Below are 19,005 nucleotides of genomic sequence, written 5' to 3' on the forward strand. Positions count from 1 at the left end.
GCTAATAGCAGTCGCGGATGGGCCATATGCCATTTTAGGCAATCTCATCATACACTCCTCTCCATAAACTTAATAAGCTCAATCTTGAAACAATTAACCTTTTTTGCTCCCACTGCTACCCTTGAAAGGCTGTTCTAGAACTTCACTCCCCTGATGGTTATAAACCTTTGCCTAATATCAAGCCTAAACTTCTTGATGGCCAGTTTATATCCATTTGTTCTTGTGCCTGCACTAGCCCTTATCCTAAATATCTCCTCTCCCTTCCTGGTGTTTATCCCTCTGACGTATTTGTAGAGAGCAATCATATCTCACCTCAGCCCTCATTTTGGTAGGCTAAACAAGCCAAGCTCCTTAAGTGTCCTTTATTAAGGCAGGTTGTTCATTCCCCTAATTATCCTTGTAGACCTTCTCTGCACCTGTTCCAGTTTGAATCCATCTTTCTTGAACATGGGAGACCAGAACTGCACACAATATTCCAGATGAGGTCTCCCCAGTGCCTTGTATAATGGTAATAACACTTCCCTGTTTCTACTGGAAATACCGCACCTAATGCATCCAAGGATTGCGTTAGCTTTTTTCATGGCCACAGCTCACAGTCATCCTGTGATTGAACATCTTTCGCCTTCTCTGTCACTTCTAGCTGATAAGTCCCCAGCTCATAGCAAAAACTCTTGTTAATCTCTCAGTGCATGACCCTGCACTATTAAACTTCATCCCATTTCTATTACTCCCAGTTTTCAAGGTTGTATGATATTCTGGTGCTCTTCCATATTGGCAATATCTCCCCAACTTTGTGTCATCCACAAATTTTATTAGCACACTCCCACTTTTTGTACCAAGGTCATTAATGAAAATGTTAAATAAGATTGGTCCCAAGACTGAACTTCGAGAAACTCCACCAGTAATCTCCCTCCAGCCTGACAGTTCGCCTTTCACAGAATGACCCATTTTAGTCTTCCTTTTAACTAGTTCCTTAAGCACCTTTCAATTCTCATATTAATCGCCATCTTCTCCAATGTAACTAATAATTTCCCATGTGGAACTGTAACAAATGCTTTACTGAAATCCAGGTAAAATAGATCTACTGCATTTCCTTTGTCCACAAAATCAGTTATTTTCTCAAAGAAAGAGATTGCGTTGGTCTGAACGATACCTTTTGTAAAACCATGCTGTATTTTATCCCAGTCATCATTTACCTCTATGTCCTTAACCACTCTCTCTGTCAAAATTTGTTCTAAGACCTGACATACAATTAAGGTCAAACTAACAGGCTTATAGTTGCCCAGATCATGTATTTTCCTTTCTTAAATATAAGTACTATGTTTGCAGTCATAGGGTATGATGTCCAAGTTTATGTATTCGTTGAAAATCTTTCCTGTGGGGCTTGCAATTTCATGTGTTGGTTCCTTTAATATTCTTGGATGTCCCATTAAGCTGATTGAATTTGGCTTTTAGCTTGTATGTGGTAATTTCTACTTCCATATCCTAGTTCCCATTAGCCATTTTGCCACTGTCCCCAAACTCCTCATTACTCTTATTGAAAACTGAGGCAAAGTATTCATTTAGGTGCTAGGCCATACCTAAATTTTCTTTAATCTCTACCCAACACTCAGTGCTTAGTGGTCCAACTTCTTTTCTTTCCTTGTTTTCTTTTTATTTATATGGTTAGAGAACTTTTATTGTTGGTTTTAATTTCCTTTGCAAGGTTCAGCTCTGCTTGGCTTTTGGCAGACCTCACTTTTTCCCTACAACTTTCTAACCTGCAAGAGGCAGTTTTCCTTGCTGATCCATCTCTTCTTCCATTCCTAGTTGGCTTTTTGCTTTCTCTTAATAACCTGTTTGAGGTGCCTGCCCATCCAGTTTGAACAAAATTTCACTTCCCAATGATTTTTTGCCCCTTGCTGGGGTGCAGGCTCCAGATACTGTAAGTCAAAGTTCCATAAGCTAACTCCAAGCCTCCTCCACATTCAGATACTTGAGTTCTTCAGTCCAGTCCACTTCCCTTACTAATTCCCTTAATTGTTTAAAGTTTGTCCTTTTGAAATCAAGGACTCGAGTTACCGACCTATTTTTGTGAATCCTTCCATTTAGTTTAAACTGAGTTAAATCATGATCATTCTAGCCAAGGTTGTCCTGTACAGCCAATTCTTCTCTGAGGTCCTCACTACTTACCAATACTAAATTCAAAATGTCATCCCCTCTTGTTGGTTCAGTGACTATTTGGTGAAGAAATCTGTCAGCTATCACATCCAGGAATATCTGTGCCCTACCATTATTAGTAGCACTTGTCCTCCAATCTACATTTGGGAAATTAAAGTCTTCTATAATCACACACTTCCCAGTAATATTTAATTAAAAATATTAATGAGATCTCTTTCTATATCCAAATCAGACCCTCAGGATCTGTCGCAGATCCCAAGTGCTATCCCGGTGGAGCGTCTGTTACCTTTCTTCCCCAAAGTGATTTTGACTCAAAACAGATTTTGTTTTATCCATTCCATCACTTCTAATTTCTTTTCAGTCTACTCCTCATTAATATACAACGCTACTCCACCACCTTTACCTTTATTTCTGTCTTCACTGAACAGCACATACCCATCAATACCTGCCTTTCAGTCATAACGGAAACATGGTGGAATAGGAGTTATCACTATAATATCTGGTTTCACTTTCTGCAGCAGTTCTAGTTCCTTCATTTTGTTACACAGGCTCCTTGCATTGGTGTGCAGACATTTTAATTGTTTCTGCTTGGCTTCATTCAGATTCCTCCTGATGAGGTACAGTCATTTTACTACCAGTATCACCTACCTGGCTGTTACTGTCATTGGGATTAACACTATCTTTCCTCTTGTCCATTCTCCTACCCTCTGTTTTTCTTCTCTCCATTGCTGTATCCTCTTTTACTTGATTTTCCTCCCACTCAATATTAGAATTAGATGTGGAGATTAAATGAGCATCTCCCAATCATCTTGCCCAAATTCCTAGTTTAAAGATCATTAGATGTCTGCCATTCTCTTTAGTTAAACATTTTTCAGAGATCAGAGTAGCACACTGATTCATGATGCTTATGAGTGTCCAGCTTATGAACCCTACAGCATAAATAAATGCGGCTTTTTCCATTTTCAATTACCAGCAACATACATCTTTGGAATGTCTCTCTTTTTGTTCAAGTCAAGATGAGTAGCAAGGGATTAGCCAAGAGACATGTACAAATTGAGAAATTACTTTATGGACTTTTTCATCATCACTGATTAAATTAAATCATAGCTTTAAATACAACATTTGGGAAGAGACTGATTTGTGAATGGCAATTTTTTTTTATTAAATAAAAGAATGATTTAGACAACTCAACACCCTATTCTGCACTGCACATCATTTCTTTAATTAAATGTTAAATGAAATCCTCTGAAAAGCCAATAGTTGTAAAAATATGCAAGATGAGCTTCTGGAGCATTCACGAATCTCACTCAGGGCTCTTTAAATGTATTCTATTACTACAGACCGACACAAGTAGGGGGAGAAAAATCAGATATCTGAAACAAGAAACAGCAGGGCATTGCCACAACTGAAATGGATTTGCATGCGTCTGTATACGTAAGCATGCATTCTCCCTTCTAGGATGGATTACCTTGAGTGCAGGCAGGCTGAAGCCATCTGTGAGGTTGTGCGCCTCCTCTTCGGACACCTGCTCTTCACTCAGACCCAGACCCAGTTCCTTAAAAGGAACTACACAGATATAGTTGGTCACGTTGTCACTCTCCGCATTCAGAGGGTAGGTTTAGTCAGAGTTAAAGCAGTTAACAAAGAAGCCTTTGTACTAAATGGAGGGTGGGGAGACAGGCAAAGCAACTAATAATCTCCAATTACTAAGGATCTTTCTGGCAAGTTACTGGAGAGCACATGCAGTCCAAGTCCAGTTTTAAGTGATCATCGTACAACCTTACTCATTGTATAGGTTTTGAAGGCTCAAATGTGTACAATAAGTTGTAGACAAAGGTACTGAAACAATAAAGATAATAAAGAGCTAATAAATAATTGCTGCATTCCTTTTAATTGAGGAAATCTCTGCCAAACCATCAACAAGCTAGTTCACAATAAACTTTAATGACAGCCTTAAAATTAAAAAGTACACGTTCAACAAGTTAAGAGCAATATTGCCAGAGACAAGAAAATTTTGGGTAATGAACGTTTCATGGTTTGTGTGTTTTATAGAAGTCAGGATAACCAGGATAGGAGATTTCCCTATGAATTCTTTTTTGTGGAGGATGATCAATGTTAAAGCAAATCACATATCTGCAGGTTTTTAAAAAGTAATTATTTGAAATTTCTTACATGAATAGTAGACAAACCCAAATTTTTACATTGCTGATGCATAAAATTGATGAGTCTCACAAATTTCTCAGCTATAACATGGTGTATAGTAAGATCGCATGTCACTAAAACTTAATTTCTTTAATACACTTTGTGAACGTAGTATACCAGAGTACCTACTTCTGTAGTAGCTACAATATATTATTGTCAAACGATAAGTCAAAATAAATGAAAGCATATTTTGTGATGCAGTATCTTTGTTACATTATATTCACCTACTTAATCATTTGGAAAATGAGGTGATTAGCAATGGGTTTCACAGTTATCAACATGATCATACAAATACTTAAGAACGTGCTTACCCTTATGCATGTGGGTAATCCCATTGAAGTAACTGCTCAAATGGGACTTCTCAGGGGCATAAAGTTAAGCACACAGAAAAACGCTTGCAGGCTTGGGGCCTTAAGGACTGATTCAAAGCACACTGAAATTAGTGGGAGTCTTTCTATTGACTTCAATGGGCTTTGGATCAGATCCAAAGGGTTATGTCTACACTGATATTAAAAAGCCTATGGCTAGCCCATGCCACCTGACTCAGGCTAAGCGGCTGTTTGATTACAGTGTAGACATTTAGGCTCTAGTACCTTGTGAGAGCACAGGGACCCAGAGCTCAGGCTGCAGCACAAGCCCAAATGTCTACACTACAATTAAATGGTCCCTTAGTCTGAGCCCTGCAAGCACTAGTCAGTTGGCTTGAGTCAGCCAAGGGTTTTTAATTGCAATGTAGACATACCCTTAGTGAGTTTCTACTGTAATACTTAAATCTGCAGGTTCCCTGTCTCAACACCAATTACTCAGGTTTCTCCAAAAATAGCACATGTGCCTGTTTTTTTTTTGTTTGGGAAGATGAGGGGTACAAAGTATATCAGAGAATCATGCTACCAGGTTTATGTCACCAGAAATACAGGTGTTTTAATGTACCATGAATAGTGAAGTTGGGCATAAAGGGTGAGGTCTCTGTTGAATGAGGCTATAGTTATGCAGTCACATTTTAAATTTTCCTTCGAGCAAACAAGCTATTTTCACTTGATTTTTGAAAACTTAAAATACTTAGCTCTGCATGCTAAAGACAGTAATGGGCTTCATAAACCATCTGTGCCAATTTATAGGAAACTGCTAAGATCGTCCAAATTCCATAGACTACATAATAGATGCAGTACTTTTCAATGTATTGTATTGCACAGAAAAAAGAACATACCTTCATCTACCAAAAACCCTTTGTAGGAAAATATTCTTACGAATATAGAAGCTAAATAAAGTTTAATGTCAATAAATACAAGAATGGTGAAGTAGAAGTAATGAACCATAGCATTAAAGGATGGCAAATCCTCCATAGGGTCAATGATACTATACAAATCTGAAGTAAACATTTTTGTGGTGAGTCAATGGCTTCACTACCACAAAAAATTTAGGAACAGCTGGAAAACTGGTCTGGGGTTTTGCGAGGCTATAGACAGACAAGCAATGATGCAAATAACAGGATATCAAGAGTAACATTTCAGTTCCAAATTATGTCAGGTTACAACCACAATACTGAAGTAGCACCCTATAGTCCTTTTTTTCAACTGCAAGGCTTTAATGTTATCAAAAAAATCACAATATAGATGTTGAAGTACCTCACAGCAAAGTCACATTGTTTTGGGTTATATTAGTCTATGGAATCTTGTCTTTAAAATGAAGTGAATCTAACACCTTTGCTACTAAGGGTAATGTACTTTCTAAAAATGGAACAAAACAGTATATTCACGTTAAATCTGTATACAAATACTGGCATCTTGGACTATTCAAATTCTATTCTATTCTGCACTATTTTAAATAGGTTCTTATTCTGCTCTCAGCGTACACACATATCTGAGCAACTTCCAGTGGTGTATTACAGGACATGACTTCCATCTGTCACATGTGGTTCATTCTCTTTCATCCTCTCCGAAGTGGGAGATAAGTTAGAGAAGGCAGGTTGAAGAAGTGCACCTTGCTCTTGGAGCAGAAGGTGGTGAGGTTTGTGATGGTCCTTAGTTCCTGTGGGAGTTTGTTCCACAGTCTCAAGCAAGCCTCCAAGAAAGTTCTGTCTCCTGAACTGGCAAGCTTTACCCTTATAGTAGAGAATTCCACGCCTTAGGACCAGAGTTGTCAACCATGGCCTTCATCCTGGAAACGTAGGTGATATTTTAGGTATTCTGGACCCAGGCCATGGTGTACTTTGAGGGTAAGGACTCAGAACTTGACTTAATATTCTATGGGAAACTAGCGTTGAGAGAGGACAACAATTTTAATGTGTTTGTGGTAGCCTGTGTTGCTGAGCAGACATACTGCAGTATTCTGCATTAGTTGGAGTTGCCTAAGCAATGAAGGCTTCATACCCAGGTTGTGATGGTGCACCCCATAAGGCTTTATAGAAATATGCTTAAGAATGTATATATGACATAACTGCAATATGTTTTATGCTACATATGCCATGTAACATATCTATGTAAAGGTTATGATCTACTGAATAGATTCATCCTATTTGTATGCATGTGTCTTTGTTGTATTCAAAGTTATGAATATTGGCCGTATACTTGTTTGATTTTAAATAACCTTAATAAGGTATTTGGTCAGCTTCTTTAGAAAGGAATTTGCAAGTTAAGTGCCCAGTCAAGAAGCACTTAACGGACAACGGATCTTGGAAGGCTCCAATCCACATAAGAAGTCTATGTGAGGACGTTCACGGTAGCATGTGAACCATGGCTGCTACCTGTACGTTCTGAGTCATGAATGGACATGTGACTTGCCCACGTGACTCCAAAACTTCATCTTGTAGCTGGAATTCTACACAGAGGGAGGGAGGGGTATCCACCCACAAGAGAAAGTCTATTTAAATGCCTGGGAGACCCCTCCATTTTGTCTTCAGCTGGCTCAAGAGATAGCCTCTCCACCCCCAAACGATACCTGAAAGAAACTGGAACAAAGGACAGTAACCTCAGAAGATGCGAGTGATTGCTGGACCCAGACTAGAAGGAGACTAGTCTGTAAAAGGAAGCTTACTGGAACACCTCTGAGGGTGAGGTTTTATCTGTATTCAGTTTTCTTACTGTATTAGACATAGACTTGCGTGTTCTATTTTATTTTGCTTGGTAACTCACTTTGTTCTGTCTGTTATTACTTGGAACCACTTAAATCCTACTTTCTGTATCTAATAAAATCACTTTTTACTTATTAATTAACCCAGCGTATCTATTAATACAGGGGTAGGCAACCTGCGGCACGTGAGCTGATTTTCAGTGGCACTCACACTGCCCGGGTCTGGGGGGAAGGGTCTCTGCATTTTAATTTAATTTTAAATGAAGCTTCTTAAACATTTTAAAAACCTTATTTACTTTACATACAACAATAGTTTAGTTATACATCATAGACTTATAGAAAGAGACCTTCTAAAAACATTAATGTATTACTGGCATGCGAAACCTTAAATTAGAGTGAATAAATGAAGACTCGGCACACCACTTCTGAAAGGTTGCTGACCCTGTATTAATATGTGGGGGGGGGGGGCAAACAGCTGTGCATCTCTCTCTATCAGTGTTATAGAGGGGGAACAATTTATGAGGTTACCCTGTATAAGCTTTATACAGGGGGAAATGGATTTATTTGGGATTTGGACCCCATTGAGAGTTGGGCATCTAAGTGTTAAAGACAGGAACACTTCTTAAGCTGCTTTCAGTTAAGCTGGCAGTTTGTGGGATGTGGTTCAGGCCTGGGTCTGTGTTTGTGGCCGGCAAGCATGTCTGGCACAGCCAGGCAGGGCTCTGGAGTCCCAAGCTGGCAGGGAAAGCAGAGGCAGAAGTAGTCTTGGCACATCAGTTGGAAGCCCCAAGGGGGTTCTGTGATCCAACCCGTCACACAGGTATCTTGCATTGCTGCAGTCCAGAAAGGGGTTGACAGACGTTTGAATAGCTGAGGCTAAGTCACAGTCCACCAGGATGGGACAGAGTCTGCTAGCCAACTGGAGAAAGCATTACTCACAGAGGCTGCTACGTTAGAGATTAATGTCAGCCAGGACTACTGGAACATGCCTACACTACAGTCTGAATTGATCAATTGTGGATATGTGCTTTCAACCCAAAGGAGAATGCACCGTGGCTACAAACTCTTCTGTGTGCTTTCCTCTGCCCACCAACATAAACTCTGTCTTACTCAGATTCAACCAGCTGTTCTTCCATCCATGAGCTGATTTAGTCCCACTCCTGGGCTGTCTTGGTGGTGGCTGTATGTAGTAAAAGATAAGTAGGTCTGAGTGTCATCAGCTACATCCTGCTTCCTCTCCCCATGAGCCACAAAAAAAAAAAAAAAAAAAAAAAGAAAAAAAAAAAAGAGAATGTGGGTTATGAGAACATAATATGGAAGCCACCACCATGGGCAGCAGACATTTTAGATATACTATACCCTATGTACAATAGCCTCATTTCACCCCACCACCTCCTACCAAATCACCAGTTCCAGAATCCCCTTCTCTTCTGATGCCCAACTTTCTTGCTCACTCAGTTCCATGCCCTCTGTAGTAGATTTGGGGGCCAGGGGTGTACTGGTAGGTACATGGTAATACTTTTATTACCAACCCTACTATTTGGTATTCTGTGAACACTGAAAGCTTTCTATTTGTCTCCTCCCTAGTGTTTGCCAGTCCTGTGCTTCAATATTTTTAGGATTTTGAGTTAGAGGCTTGAACGATTTCAAACTTTAACGAATGCCTGCTCTTTTCAGAATATGTTGTATACATTACATGCACTGAGTTTCTCTGATTAATCTGTGCTTTGTAATAGTTTTACTTTGTGGTGGGTATCAAGTGTTACCAACTTTTGCGATATCTGGTATTTTACTTATAGCCTCAGCTGCTGGAGTTGAGATTGCATGAGAATCTCAGCTTCCAACAAAACACAACAGCAAAATGTTTTCTAGCTTTTGGATGTGGAGAAATGCTTGAAAAATGCAAAGTGGATGTAAGCTAAACGCCCCCAACCTAAACAGCAAACAAAAAGATACCATGTTCTTTTAAAAAACAAAACAAAACCCCAAACCCTCATGATTTTAAGCCTATATAAGGACAGAGCTTTGTCATATATATATATAGTGACAAAGCTCTGCCCTTGCCTCTGTGGGTCCCGTGTTTCCTGGCGGATTTCGCTACCCTCAGAGGCTCACTGTGATCCTCCACGTAATCCGTCTCTCTCTAGAGACAAGGGTCACAGTCTACTGAGCCATTTTCATCATAAGCCAGCTAGGGAGTTGAGGAGAAGCTATCCTTCCTTACACAGTCCCTTTTGTCTCCCAGTCTCAGTGATTAAACAGGGGGCAAAGAGGGGGGAGCCCAGGCCCACCCTCTACTCCGGGCTCCAGCCCAGGGACCCTAATAGTATCAGCTATGGTAGCTGACCTTTTAGAAACATGACATGTACAATTCCCTGGGCTACTTCCCCCACAGCAGTCCTCACTTCCTCAAGCTCTACTTCACCCTTTCCTCAGGGCCTCCTTCCTTGTGCCTGATATGGTGTGTACTACTCAGTCTCTCCAACAGCGCAACTTCCTCCCACAGCTCCTGACATGCGCGCCCACCTGACTGACTGGGAGACTTTTAACTAGTTTCAGCCTGCCCCTGATTGGCTTCAGGTGTCCTAATCAACCTAGCCTTCTCCCTGCCTTCGGGAAAGTTCTTAAATGGCCCCAGGTGTCTTAATTGACCTGGAGCAGCTGCCATTTCACTTATCCTGGTACCAGGGATTTGTTTAGCCTGGAGCTAATATATCTATCTCCCACTACTTTTCTATAGCCATCTGGCCTTGCCCTGTCACACTATATATATATATTTTGTGGGTGGGTGGAGGGATGACTCATGATTTTTTAGCATTTAGGCTATCTGGTCACAAAATAGAAAAGTTTCAACTGCAAATACTGAATTGATATCATACATCTACAGAAACCTTTATCCTGCAGAACTCCGAAAATGTTTCTTTTATAAAGTCCTAAGGGGAAAAAAAGATTTAATTCAAACCACGTTTCTTTAATTTCTATTTTTATTTGGGTTTGCAAACGCAATGCTCCCTTCCCCTGGGATCATATAAGGCACTGGTCTCCTGCCCAGCTGGCTCAACTGTTTTCTGGGATAGTTAATTACAAGTTCCACCCTTTCACTCCCAGACTCAAATGATTTTCCACCTGTTTAATTCTCACAGGATTAAAAGACTAATATCTGCTTCAGAAAAGAATTTTACCACTTGAGCAGAAAAAGCAGTGCCTGTAATGAAGTTTTGGTGGCCCATAAGAAAGAAGCATTGAGTGTGCTCCTCCAAATAGGCAGAACTTCATTTAAACTTTTTCAGTAACCTAAATTAGACAAAAGCCTAATTACTGCTCTTCAGACATCCCAGTAATAGGGCAAAGAAAAGCCTGTAATGCCAGTTACCCACGAATGTAATATGTTACAATCAGTTACTGACTCATGTAAACATGTAGGTGTTAGCAGGATCCAATGTTTTAAATTAACCCAGGAGGATAGTCAGGAGGTGGAGTACTGGGATGACCATGCCTACCCTTTCCTGAGACGGAAAAAAATCAGGCCACAATCTTTAAGATTGAACATTTGAAAGTTTCACTGAAGTTCCTTTTAATCTCTCTCTGCAGCAAACGTTCTCTAGCAGCATGAACATCTTATAATGCAGGTTTAGTAATGTGATCCCAATATATTTCATTTTTAATTCATATGCAGTTTTGTACTCTGCATAGGATTAATAACGGCAGGCTGGGAGCAAGAGTGGATTCTGACTCATTTTAAAGAAAAACATTGCAGGAGACAATATATATAACAGTAGGGTTGTACACAGAATTGAACATTAGTTCAATGTTCACTACTCTACAGTAGTTTTCAGAGCTGAAATTTACAGTTATCTTTATACAACTAAGGCAAGAAAACAGGGTATAATTACAAAAGCATCAGTGTCTTCTAATACAAATGAATCTAAATTTATTTTTAAAAGAAGGTTGTTTAGAATCCCACTGAGATATTAAACAGATCCACTAGATTGCAGGAATGTTAATGCTAATTTGATAAGATCAAGATGAAGCACCGTAATGGTGACTTTAAATTATTCTAAAATGAAATGAACTTTAACTATACACTTTACAGTTGAAAAATTCTAGGAATGACTAGAACACTCCAGAGACCACGGTATTTTACTTTAAATTATGTTTCAACATAAAAAGACTGGAAGCAATCCTAGAAAGAGTCAGGAAACAATCCCATGGTATGGATACCATAAGATAACTGAACTCTTGCGGGGATCTGTAATCATACTTTGCCGACTAATATGACTTATTCTTCAGGGCATGCTGATTGAATGCACATCAATCCCTTAAAAAAACTCTTATACACAGATGTGTGTGGGAGCAAAGAAAATACACTAGAGAAGTTTTATTTAAACAATGTTCAACTTCCACTTCTGTACCCATTTTAAGGAGACATGAGATTTTTAAACAAAAGTTGCTAAATAAAAATGATCTTTCACTTAACCTGGAAATGCATAATTTATTATCCCTAAACCATACACAATTTTACAATACTGCCAATCCCTTAGCATTCAAAAATCATGAGTCACCCCCTCCTCAAAAATAATGAGATTTGCTTAAAAGTCATGAGATTTTAAGAAAATAATAAAATTTGGTAGTTTTCTTTTATTGGTCTTCCAGTTTTTGAATGTTAAGGGTACAACTGGGTAACATTTTCAAGCTTTTTCACCACAACCACGAGGGACAGACACTTATATTTTTTTATTAAATGAAAGCTGAGAGTCTCACCTAATCACAAACCATCTGTAGCTAGGGATTAAAAAAAAAACCCCAAATATGAGGAAATTTTTGATAAAAATCTCAATTACCAATAATGAATATACTTCTTGAACATACTTATATAAATGTGTTTGTTTCAAGGGAAAGTATCAGCTATTGATTCCTATCAAAGTCAAAATTCAGTAGCTAAACTAGGTAGCCATGCGTGTTTACACTTTTCCATGTATTTGTACAACATTTTTATTTCATTAATCTATTTACCTTATTTCATTAACAATTTGGGAGCAAGAGAAGGCAAAGTATCTTGTTAAAGCAAAACACAGTACAAAATTTCTAATATATAGTGCAGATTAGTCAGCTAATCTTCAGGGCAGCAACTTCATCTTATTTGCCTATAAAGCACCATTCTCACTAATGCTGACACATAACAGTATATAAATATGAATACTCGGCACTTAAAAAGCAATTTTCATGAAAGGAACTAATGCACTTCATAAATGCAAATTGGTGAAAATGTTGCAAGACTGAACAACTTCACCTCCCACTGCACCTGCCTTGCATCAACAACTCCACTGAAGTAGGGTATTGCTCACTGACTTTTCTCCGAGTTGAGCATGCTCCATGTTCCGCCTTACAGGAGGCGCTCAGCATGTTGCAGAAGATACTTTTGTTTGGGGCTTTTTATCCAATTGTCCATATCCCTTAACTTCTGTATCGGATACTTTTAGCAATTAGTTAAAAAAAAATGCAGTAAAACTATGCACTAAGCATTTACTTATTCGAGGTGTTCTGTACAATAGTAAACGTGCCTATTTTTGTACAAATGGACCAAATTATACTATGTATACAATATTAAACAAAGAATTTTCAAGATGCCATGACCATGTTTGAGTTAGTAGAATAGCTATTGCACAGAAAAAATCCTGTCTTAACACAGACAGTAACTCATCACCAAATGGGTGCATTTTCCAACATTTAACCTACCATTTCCTTCATTTTTATTTAAAGAGTTAAACAAACCTGCACTGTGTTTTTTCAGTGTTTCTTGATGCAATAACTAGATTTTCATAAAGTAGTAGTAATAGGCATAATAGAGCAAAAGTTTAAGTCTCCCTGAACTCAACACAGCTGAGAAATATATAACACACTTGTGTTTACATATGTTGTGGTAAGAGCCTATTCCGTTAAAATGTTATTTCCTTAATGTCACGACCGGCTGAGCTTTCAAGCTCAGAAATGATACGCATAGGATGCAAAAGTACTAGGGGCTAAAATAAAATGAAAGCGGGGTATGCAGCAGCAGCTTGGGGTCAGATTGGGTCTAAAAGGCCCCAAATACCAGAATCTCTCACTGACAGCAGTTAACTCACCACATTGCACACATGGCACTGCTGGCAATGTCAGTCTGTATGTAACCTAGACATCTGCCCCACTGATAGACTTGTACAGAAGTGTATTTGCCAACAGTAGACAGTTAATAATATGGTAACAAATAGCGAACAAAACCTGCACTTTGGTAGCACTTAGCATCCCAGAATGTTAAACAACCTTACAAACGTTCAGGAATTAAACTTCACAACATCCATGTCAGATAGGTAAATGTTACCACACTTTTACAGGTAAAACTGAAGTAAAAAGACATTAAGAGACTTGCTCCACAGTCATACAGCAAGTTTATGACAAAGTTAGAAATAAAAAGCCAGATGTCTTGCACTTAGCAGCTAGACAACACCTTCTCTTTTGCTACTGAATTGTTTGCATTTTGTCACAAGAGAAGGATTTCTCCCATTTATAGTAAAATGAAAGTTTCAGAGATTCACATGGCCAGCTCTGTGGAGGGTGTAAACTGGTACAGCTCCACTGAACTCAGTAGCACTACACTCATTTACATCAGCTGAAGATATGGCCCAAAGAATTTTAAGGCAAGAAGGACCATTTACAACTGTGTAGTTTGACCTCCTGCGTAACAGAGGTCATAAAATGTCACCCATCCAATCTTAATCCTGCATTCACTGAAATAAGTGGAAAATCCCACTGACTTCAATGGTGCAGATGCAATCCTTATAGATGTCGAGCGAGGGAGAAATCCCTTTATCTGAGTAAAGAGAAACCTTCTCCACATGCAGGTATTTGCTTCTATTATTGAGAAAGTACCCTTGTGGAAGTAGTGTACCCTTTGTTATGAATGACTCAGCTTTGAAAAAGAAAGACGTGACAGGATGCCGTTATACATTGTTCCCACAATGCAAGACTGACATTTAACATAATAAGTACAGAATATGGGTGGAAGATTTTCCATCTCAGAAAAAGTTACTGGTCCATCAAATCCAATATCAAAGCTTCACATAAGCAATAATTCTTCTTACATTATAAATTAATATTTAACACTGCTTAACACAGTTATATTTTATGCCACAGCAAATTTTAATCATTTAGAGATTAATTTATTTGCACTAATAAATACAATGTTAATGAAGGGAGTTGTAAGCTTTGACATGTTAGCCTTAGGTATATGTTGCTAAATCTCCAGTCTAATCTGACTGAATAATGACACAGGAGCAGGTGTACACAATCTGTGCTGCTATGAGCAAAGCTATGTATTAACTTTTTTTTAACACCCTGTAATATCATCATATGGGCGTCACAGGAACATCCAAAGGAATTTAATCCTATCACAAAGACTGCAATAACATTAGGATACAAATAAGACAAGTGTCTATAATATGCTGTTTGGTCCGTCACAGCCAGATCTGTTTCTGGTCCCCATAACGTGCTTTTTGGGGGGGGGGGGGGCCTCCAAGAGACCCGAATTTGCATAACATTTGGGGGGTGGGGGGGTGCACATTTAATAATACATACCAGAAACGTCTGAGAAGGTGACAGCCATGAGATAAACTACATAGGTGTGGGATATATTTAATTATTCACCTTTATGCAAATCGCTGCTCTTTGTCTACTCATCTATCGCCCCAGGATTCATTCACACTTTTCAAATAGCCACCAAAAAAAAAAAAAATCTATCAGTCATGTTGTTAGTTGAGCTCCTCTGAAACACTCCTTTCAGCCATGCCTCTTCTATAATATTTCTGTTTGAGAACTGTTCTCTACTTTTTATTTATATGAAAATAGAGTGCCTACAATTTAAAGCAGCCACGCTGCATATATACCATGACAAATTTGTATTCAGATATGGCCACTCTTACTGAAATGAATGCAAATTATGCACATATATCTGATCATAGATATGAATCAAATATATCAAGTATATATGTGTCAACATAACAACATTAGTAGTCAAAAATACAACATCTCAGTGAGCAATGTGAGTAAGCCAAGGTTACTGAAAGAACTCTAAATTTTATATTTCCTGACACACGCGGTCAAAATTGTCAGTGTTACATCAATGCAGATTTTATCTCTTTTATGGGCCAGAACCTCAGCAACTGTAAGTGGACATGTAATTAAAATGAATGAAGCTGTGAATATTTACACCACGTGAGGATCTGCTCCCTCTTTTAAATTTTATCACTAATAAAATGAGTCACTCCTTCAGTACTGCAGGCAGTTAGTTGACAGCATTTCAACGTACTATCATTAACTCTATGAGACAGTAAGTTTTATTTATTATATTCACACTGTTATCAAGATAAAGTGTCCTCCTTCAAAGATAAAGAGGACTCACAGGTAGAGAATCCAGTAGGAGGACCAATCACCAAATAAAATGGAATTAAACTTTTAGCTTAACTATATTAGCTGGAGTGCCGAGTTTCACTTTCTTTTAAAACCAGAGGCATTTCTCACACATTAAAATTTCAGAATGCTGTACTGAACAAAATGGATTCAGTTTTTCCCCTGCTTTGACACAGAGATATACTCTTGATCTGGCAACAAAATGCAGAAGTAGTACATCCAGTGCAATAAAAAAAAGTTTATTCAAGTAGAGTTAGCAGTTTCTTCTGAGGACATTTGAGAAAAACAGAAAAACTAAATTTCATTTCAATGATCTTTTGAAACTTTATGCCAAATGTTAAGCATGTTTTTCTAAGAAAAACAACATTAGATTGCTATAAGTGGTGTAAATATTGCATCAATAGTACTACTACGTTCCTGTCTTTCATAGTGCTCACAATAAACACCTTTAAATACGGATTAAATCATACTCGGACAGCCTATAGGCACTACAGTGTAATGCACAGTCTGATTTTCTGTAGGAAATTTTTTTTAAAACCCCACTTTTGTTCTTTGTAGCAGCGAAAATCTGGATTTCAACTTTTCCTGATATTCAGCGGAAATTCCTTTCCTAAATTTCATCACATCATTCCCTAATTATACACAGTCAAGCTCCTCTAAATCTTTCCTTTCTCTGCTGTGGGCCACTCTGGTGGCACAAAAGGCCCCTTAAAGCTGTCTTAAGTAAGCAGCTGAAAATCCCGTAATAAGAGGAAACCCTTGGCTGATGAAGACAGCTCTATGTACTCCCCAATACTGGAGGAGTGAAAAGGGCAGGGAAGGCTGTGGTTGGAATGCGCTACATTCAAGCAATCCCCGGATGACACAACAGCCAGTAGGGTCCATTGCAAGCCAGAGTAACTTGGGGCAATCCTCAGGCTTCTTTAAATTATCCTGGTGGGTGTTAACTCCCCCGCTAAAATTCAACCCTCTTATTCTCACTTTTCATACATTGCACAGATCCAACTGCTCCTAAATCTCAACTCCTATGACCTACATGCTGTCTGTGCTCCCTGCACTCTAACTTTGTGCTTTTCCCACGCTGCTCCCTTGGCCCAGAATATCCCTTATCCTGTGTGTCAAGCATCCCCACACACCGCCTTCAAATCCTTCCTCAAAACCCACTTATTTTTTCCAGCTTTTCGCTAATGATTTCCATGGCTGTGCCATCTATTCATCTTCTGTTACCGGACAAACTCCATCTTAAAACCATACAAAGTAAGGCAAAAGTAAATGCCAAATCTTCTGAGTTAAACAAAAGATCTCCTTCTTCTTCATTTCCTAATATAAAGCTTACTTAACCACCTTTGCCAGTTTTGAAGCTAAGAGGATGGCAACCCTTCTGCTGAAGTGGATCCAGTCTAATCCAAACCAAAACAGTTCTGTAGAAGGTAACCCTCTCTCCCACCCCATTGATCTTTACACCAGTTAGTATCTAATACTGAGCATACTTTTTTTACACTCTGGTACAGAAGGATCTCTGAGAAGACCACATATATTGTTCCCATTTTCAGCTCTCTTCCCCACTCCCTAAAGTTATTCTTGGTTATATCCAATCCAGAGTTTGAAGTTACTTTTATAAAATTGTTTCAGTCACTCCGGATACGACTGGTTACATTTCCCTTCCCATATACAGAAAATAAATCTACTCTCCAGGGCTATCTCAGGATATGAATCAGTGATGTCTTGAGCACAAAAGCAGGATTCGCATCCCTAGATAAATGATCCATGAACAAACACTTATTTCCTTTGAACTGGAGTATCCCGACACCTGTTACACAAACACACACACATATGCAGGAGTGCTATCAATATTAACCAAACCACATATTCCAGGAAAATATAATAATTGGTAATGACAGATTCTCACAGTGTTACCATGCACATTTGTTTCCAAGCTTGGGATTTTTCTGGGGAGGTAGAAATATAATCAAATATATCTGAATGCAATACATTGGCATTTCTGATATTTTCCCCAACTGTGGCACAGATATAGCACAGCCATCAAGTAACCCTACTGCTATTTTTTCAATGGAATATGGGTTCACGCTTTGGCAAACAGAGTTTGAATTGGTTGTGAGAAGTGCCGCATTTGATTTTGGAAGTAGAAAATCTTCACTGTTCAGTGTGCCTCTTGACTAACCTATGTTGCATCAGTGCCATTCAGCTTTCATGAAATAGGAAATCACTTACCCTTTAATCTGGAGACTAGATATGGCAATGGAGACACAAAATGAGAGGGCAGGTAGTTGAGACAAAAGTTATTTTGGAAGAAGGGAAATAAAGCTGGGTAAGAGCAATAATGAAAGGGAAAGGACTGAATCACACATATCAATATTCACACAAAAGGCACATGTTTGCAAATCATTGTAGAGGACTCTTATCTTAGATTGCACAATGACAAAAATGTGAAATATTTTAAGAATGTGCAGTCTCAAGCATAACTCAAAAAAAAGACACTTTGCAGCTCTTTCCCTTCCTTCTTACATATATTTAACTAGATACCACAAGTTTCTACTGGTGCCAGCTCTGTTCATTAGGACAATTAAGCGTCCCATCTATATGGATAGGTAATTCATTCGTAAGTATCTGCATTTGTGGGTTTTTACAAAAAGGATATTTTTTCAGCATGTACAGAGTAGCTAGTCTTGAAGCTCGAAAGTTGGCTCTGACAGATCGATAAACAGCTTTCCGAAGACCAATGAGATGCTGACTAGGATGCTGTCCAGCTTTATTAAATGGGCAAGCAGCACTGACCCTGTCAAGCAAACTTGAAAAGTAAAATGTGATACAACTGTACAGATGTCCTAAAGAATTTAAAAAAGACAATACATCAATTTCACTTTCATATCCCTTATTTACAAAAGACAATCCTTTTTTATAATGGGTCAATACATATAATTAAAGCAACAAAGTTTTACCGCATGAGTGATACATTTCATTAAAAAATTTAAATCAAAAAAGATTAACAACTCAGTAAAGGTCCTGATCCTGCTCCCATTGGAGTCAATGGCAATATTCCTATGGACCTCAATTGTACAGGATCAGAGACACTGTAAGGCTAATGAACTCTGACCTGAACAGAAGTCCACT

At 38.6% G+C, this 19,005-nt stretch overlaps 1 protein-coding gene across 8 annotated transcripts in view; it reads right to left on the minus strand.

Moving 5' to 3' along the window:
• VEZT (vezatin, adherens junctions transmembrane protein) overlaps positions 1-19,005 on the minus strand; it is an 86,593-nt gene that overhangs the window by 16,223 nt on the left and 51,365 nt on the right. For 7 of the 8 annotated variants that reach the window (XR_012637576.1, XM_074941882.1, XM_074941886.1 and 4 more), the window contains 2 exons: positions 18,533-18,682; positions 3,629-3,776 (listed from right to left, as the gene is read on the minus strand). Coding sequence is in view for 7 of the 8 variants with exons in the window: in XM_074941882.1 (XP_074797983.1) it covers positions 3,629-3,776; positions 18,533-18,682 (298 nt within the window). In the remaining variant the exon portion in view is untranslated. The remainder of the gene's footprint in view (positions 1-3,628; positions 3,777-18,532; positions 18,683-19,005) is intronic. The other variant, XM_074941883.1, reaches the window with a different exon arrangement.

Source organism: Natator depressus, chromosome 1, assembly GCF_965152275.1.
Source record: "Natator depressus isolate rNatDep1 chromosome 1, rNatDep2.hap1, whole genome shotgun sequence".
In the NCBI taxonomy this organism is placed as follows: Eukaryota; Metazoa; Chordata; order Testudines; family Cheloniidae; genus Natator; species Natator depressus.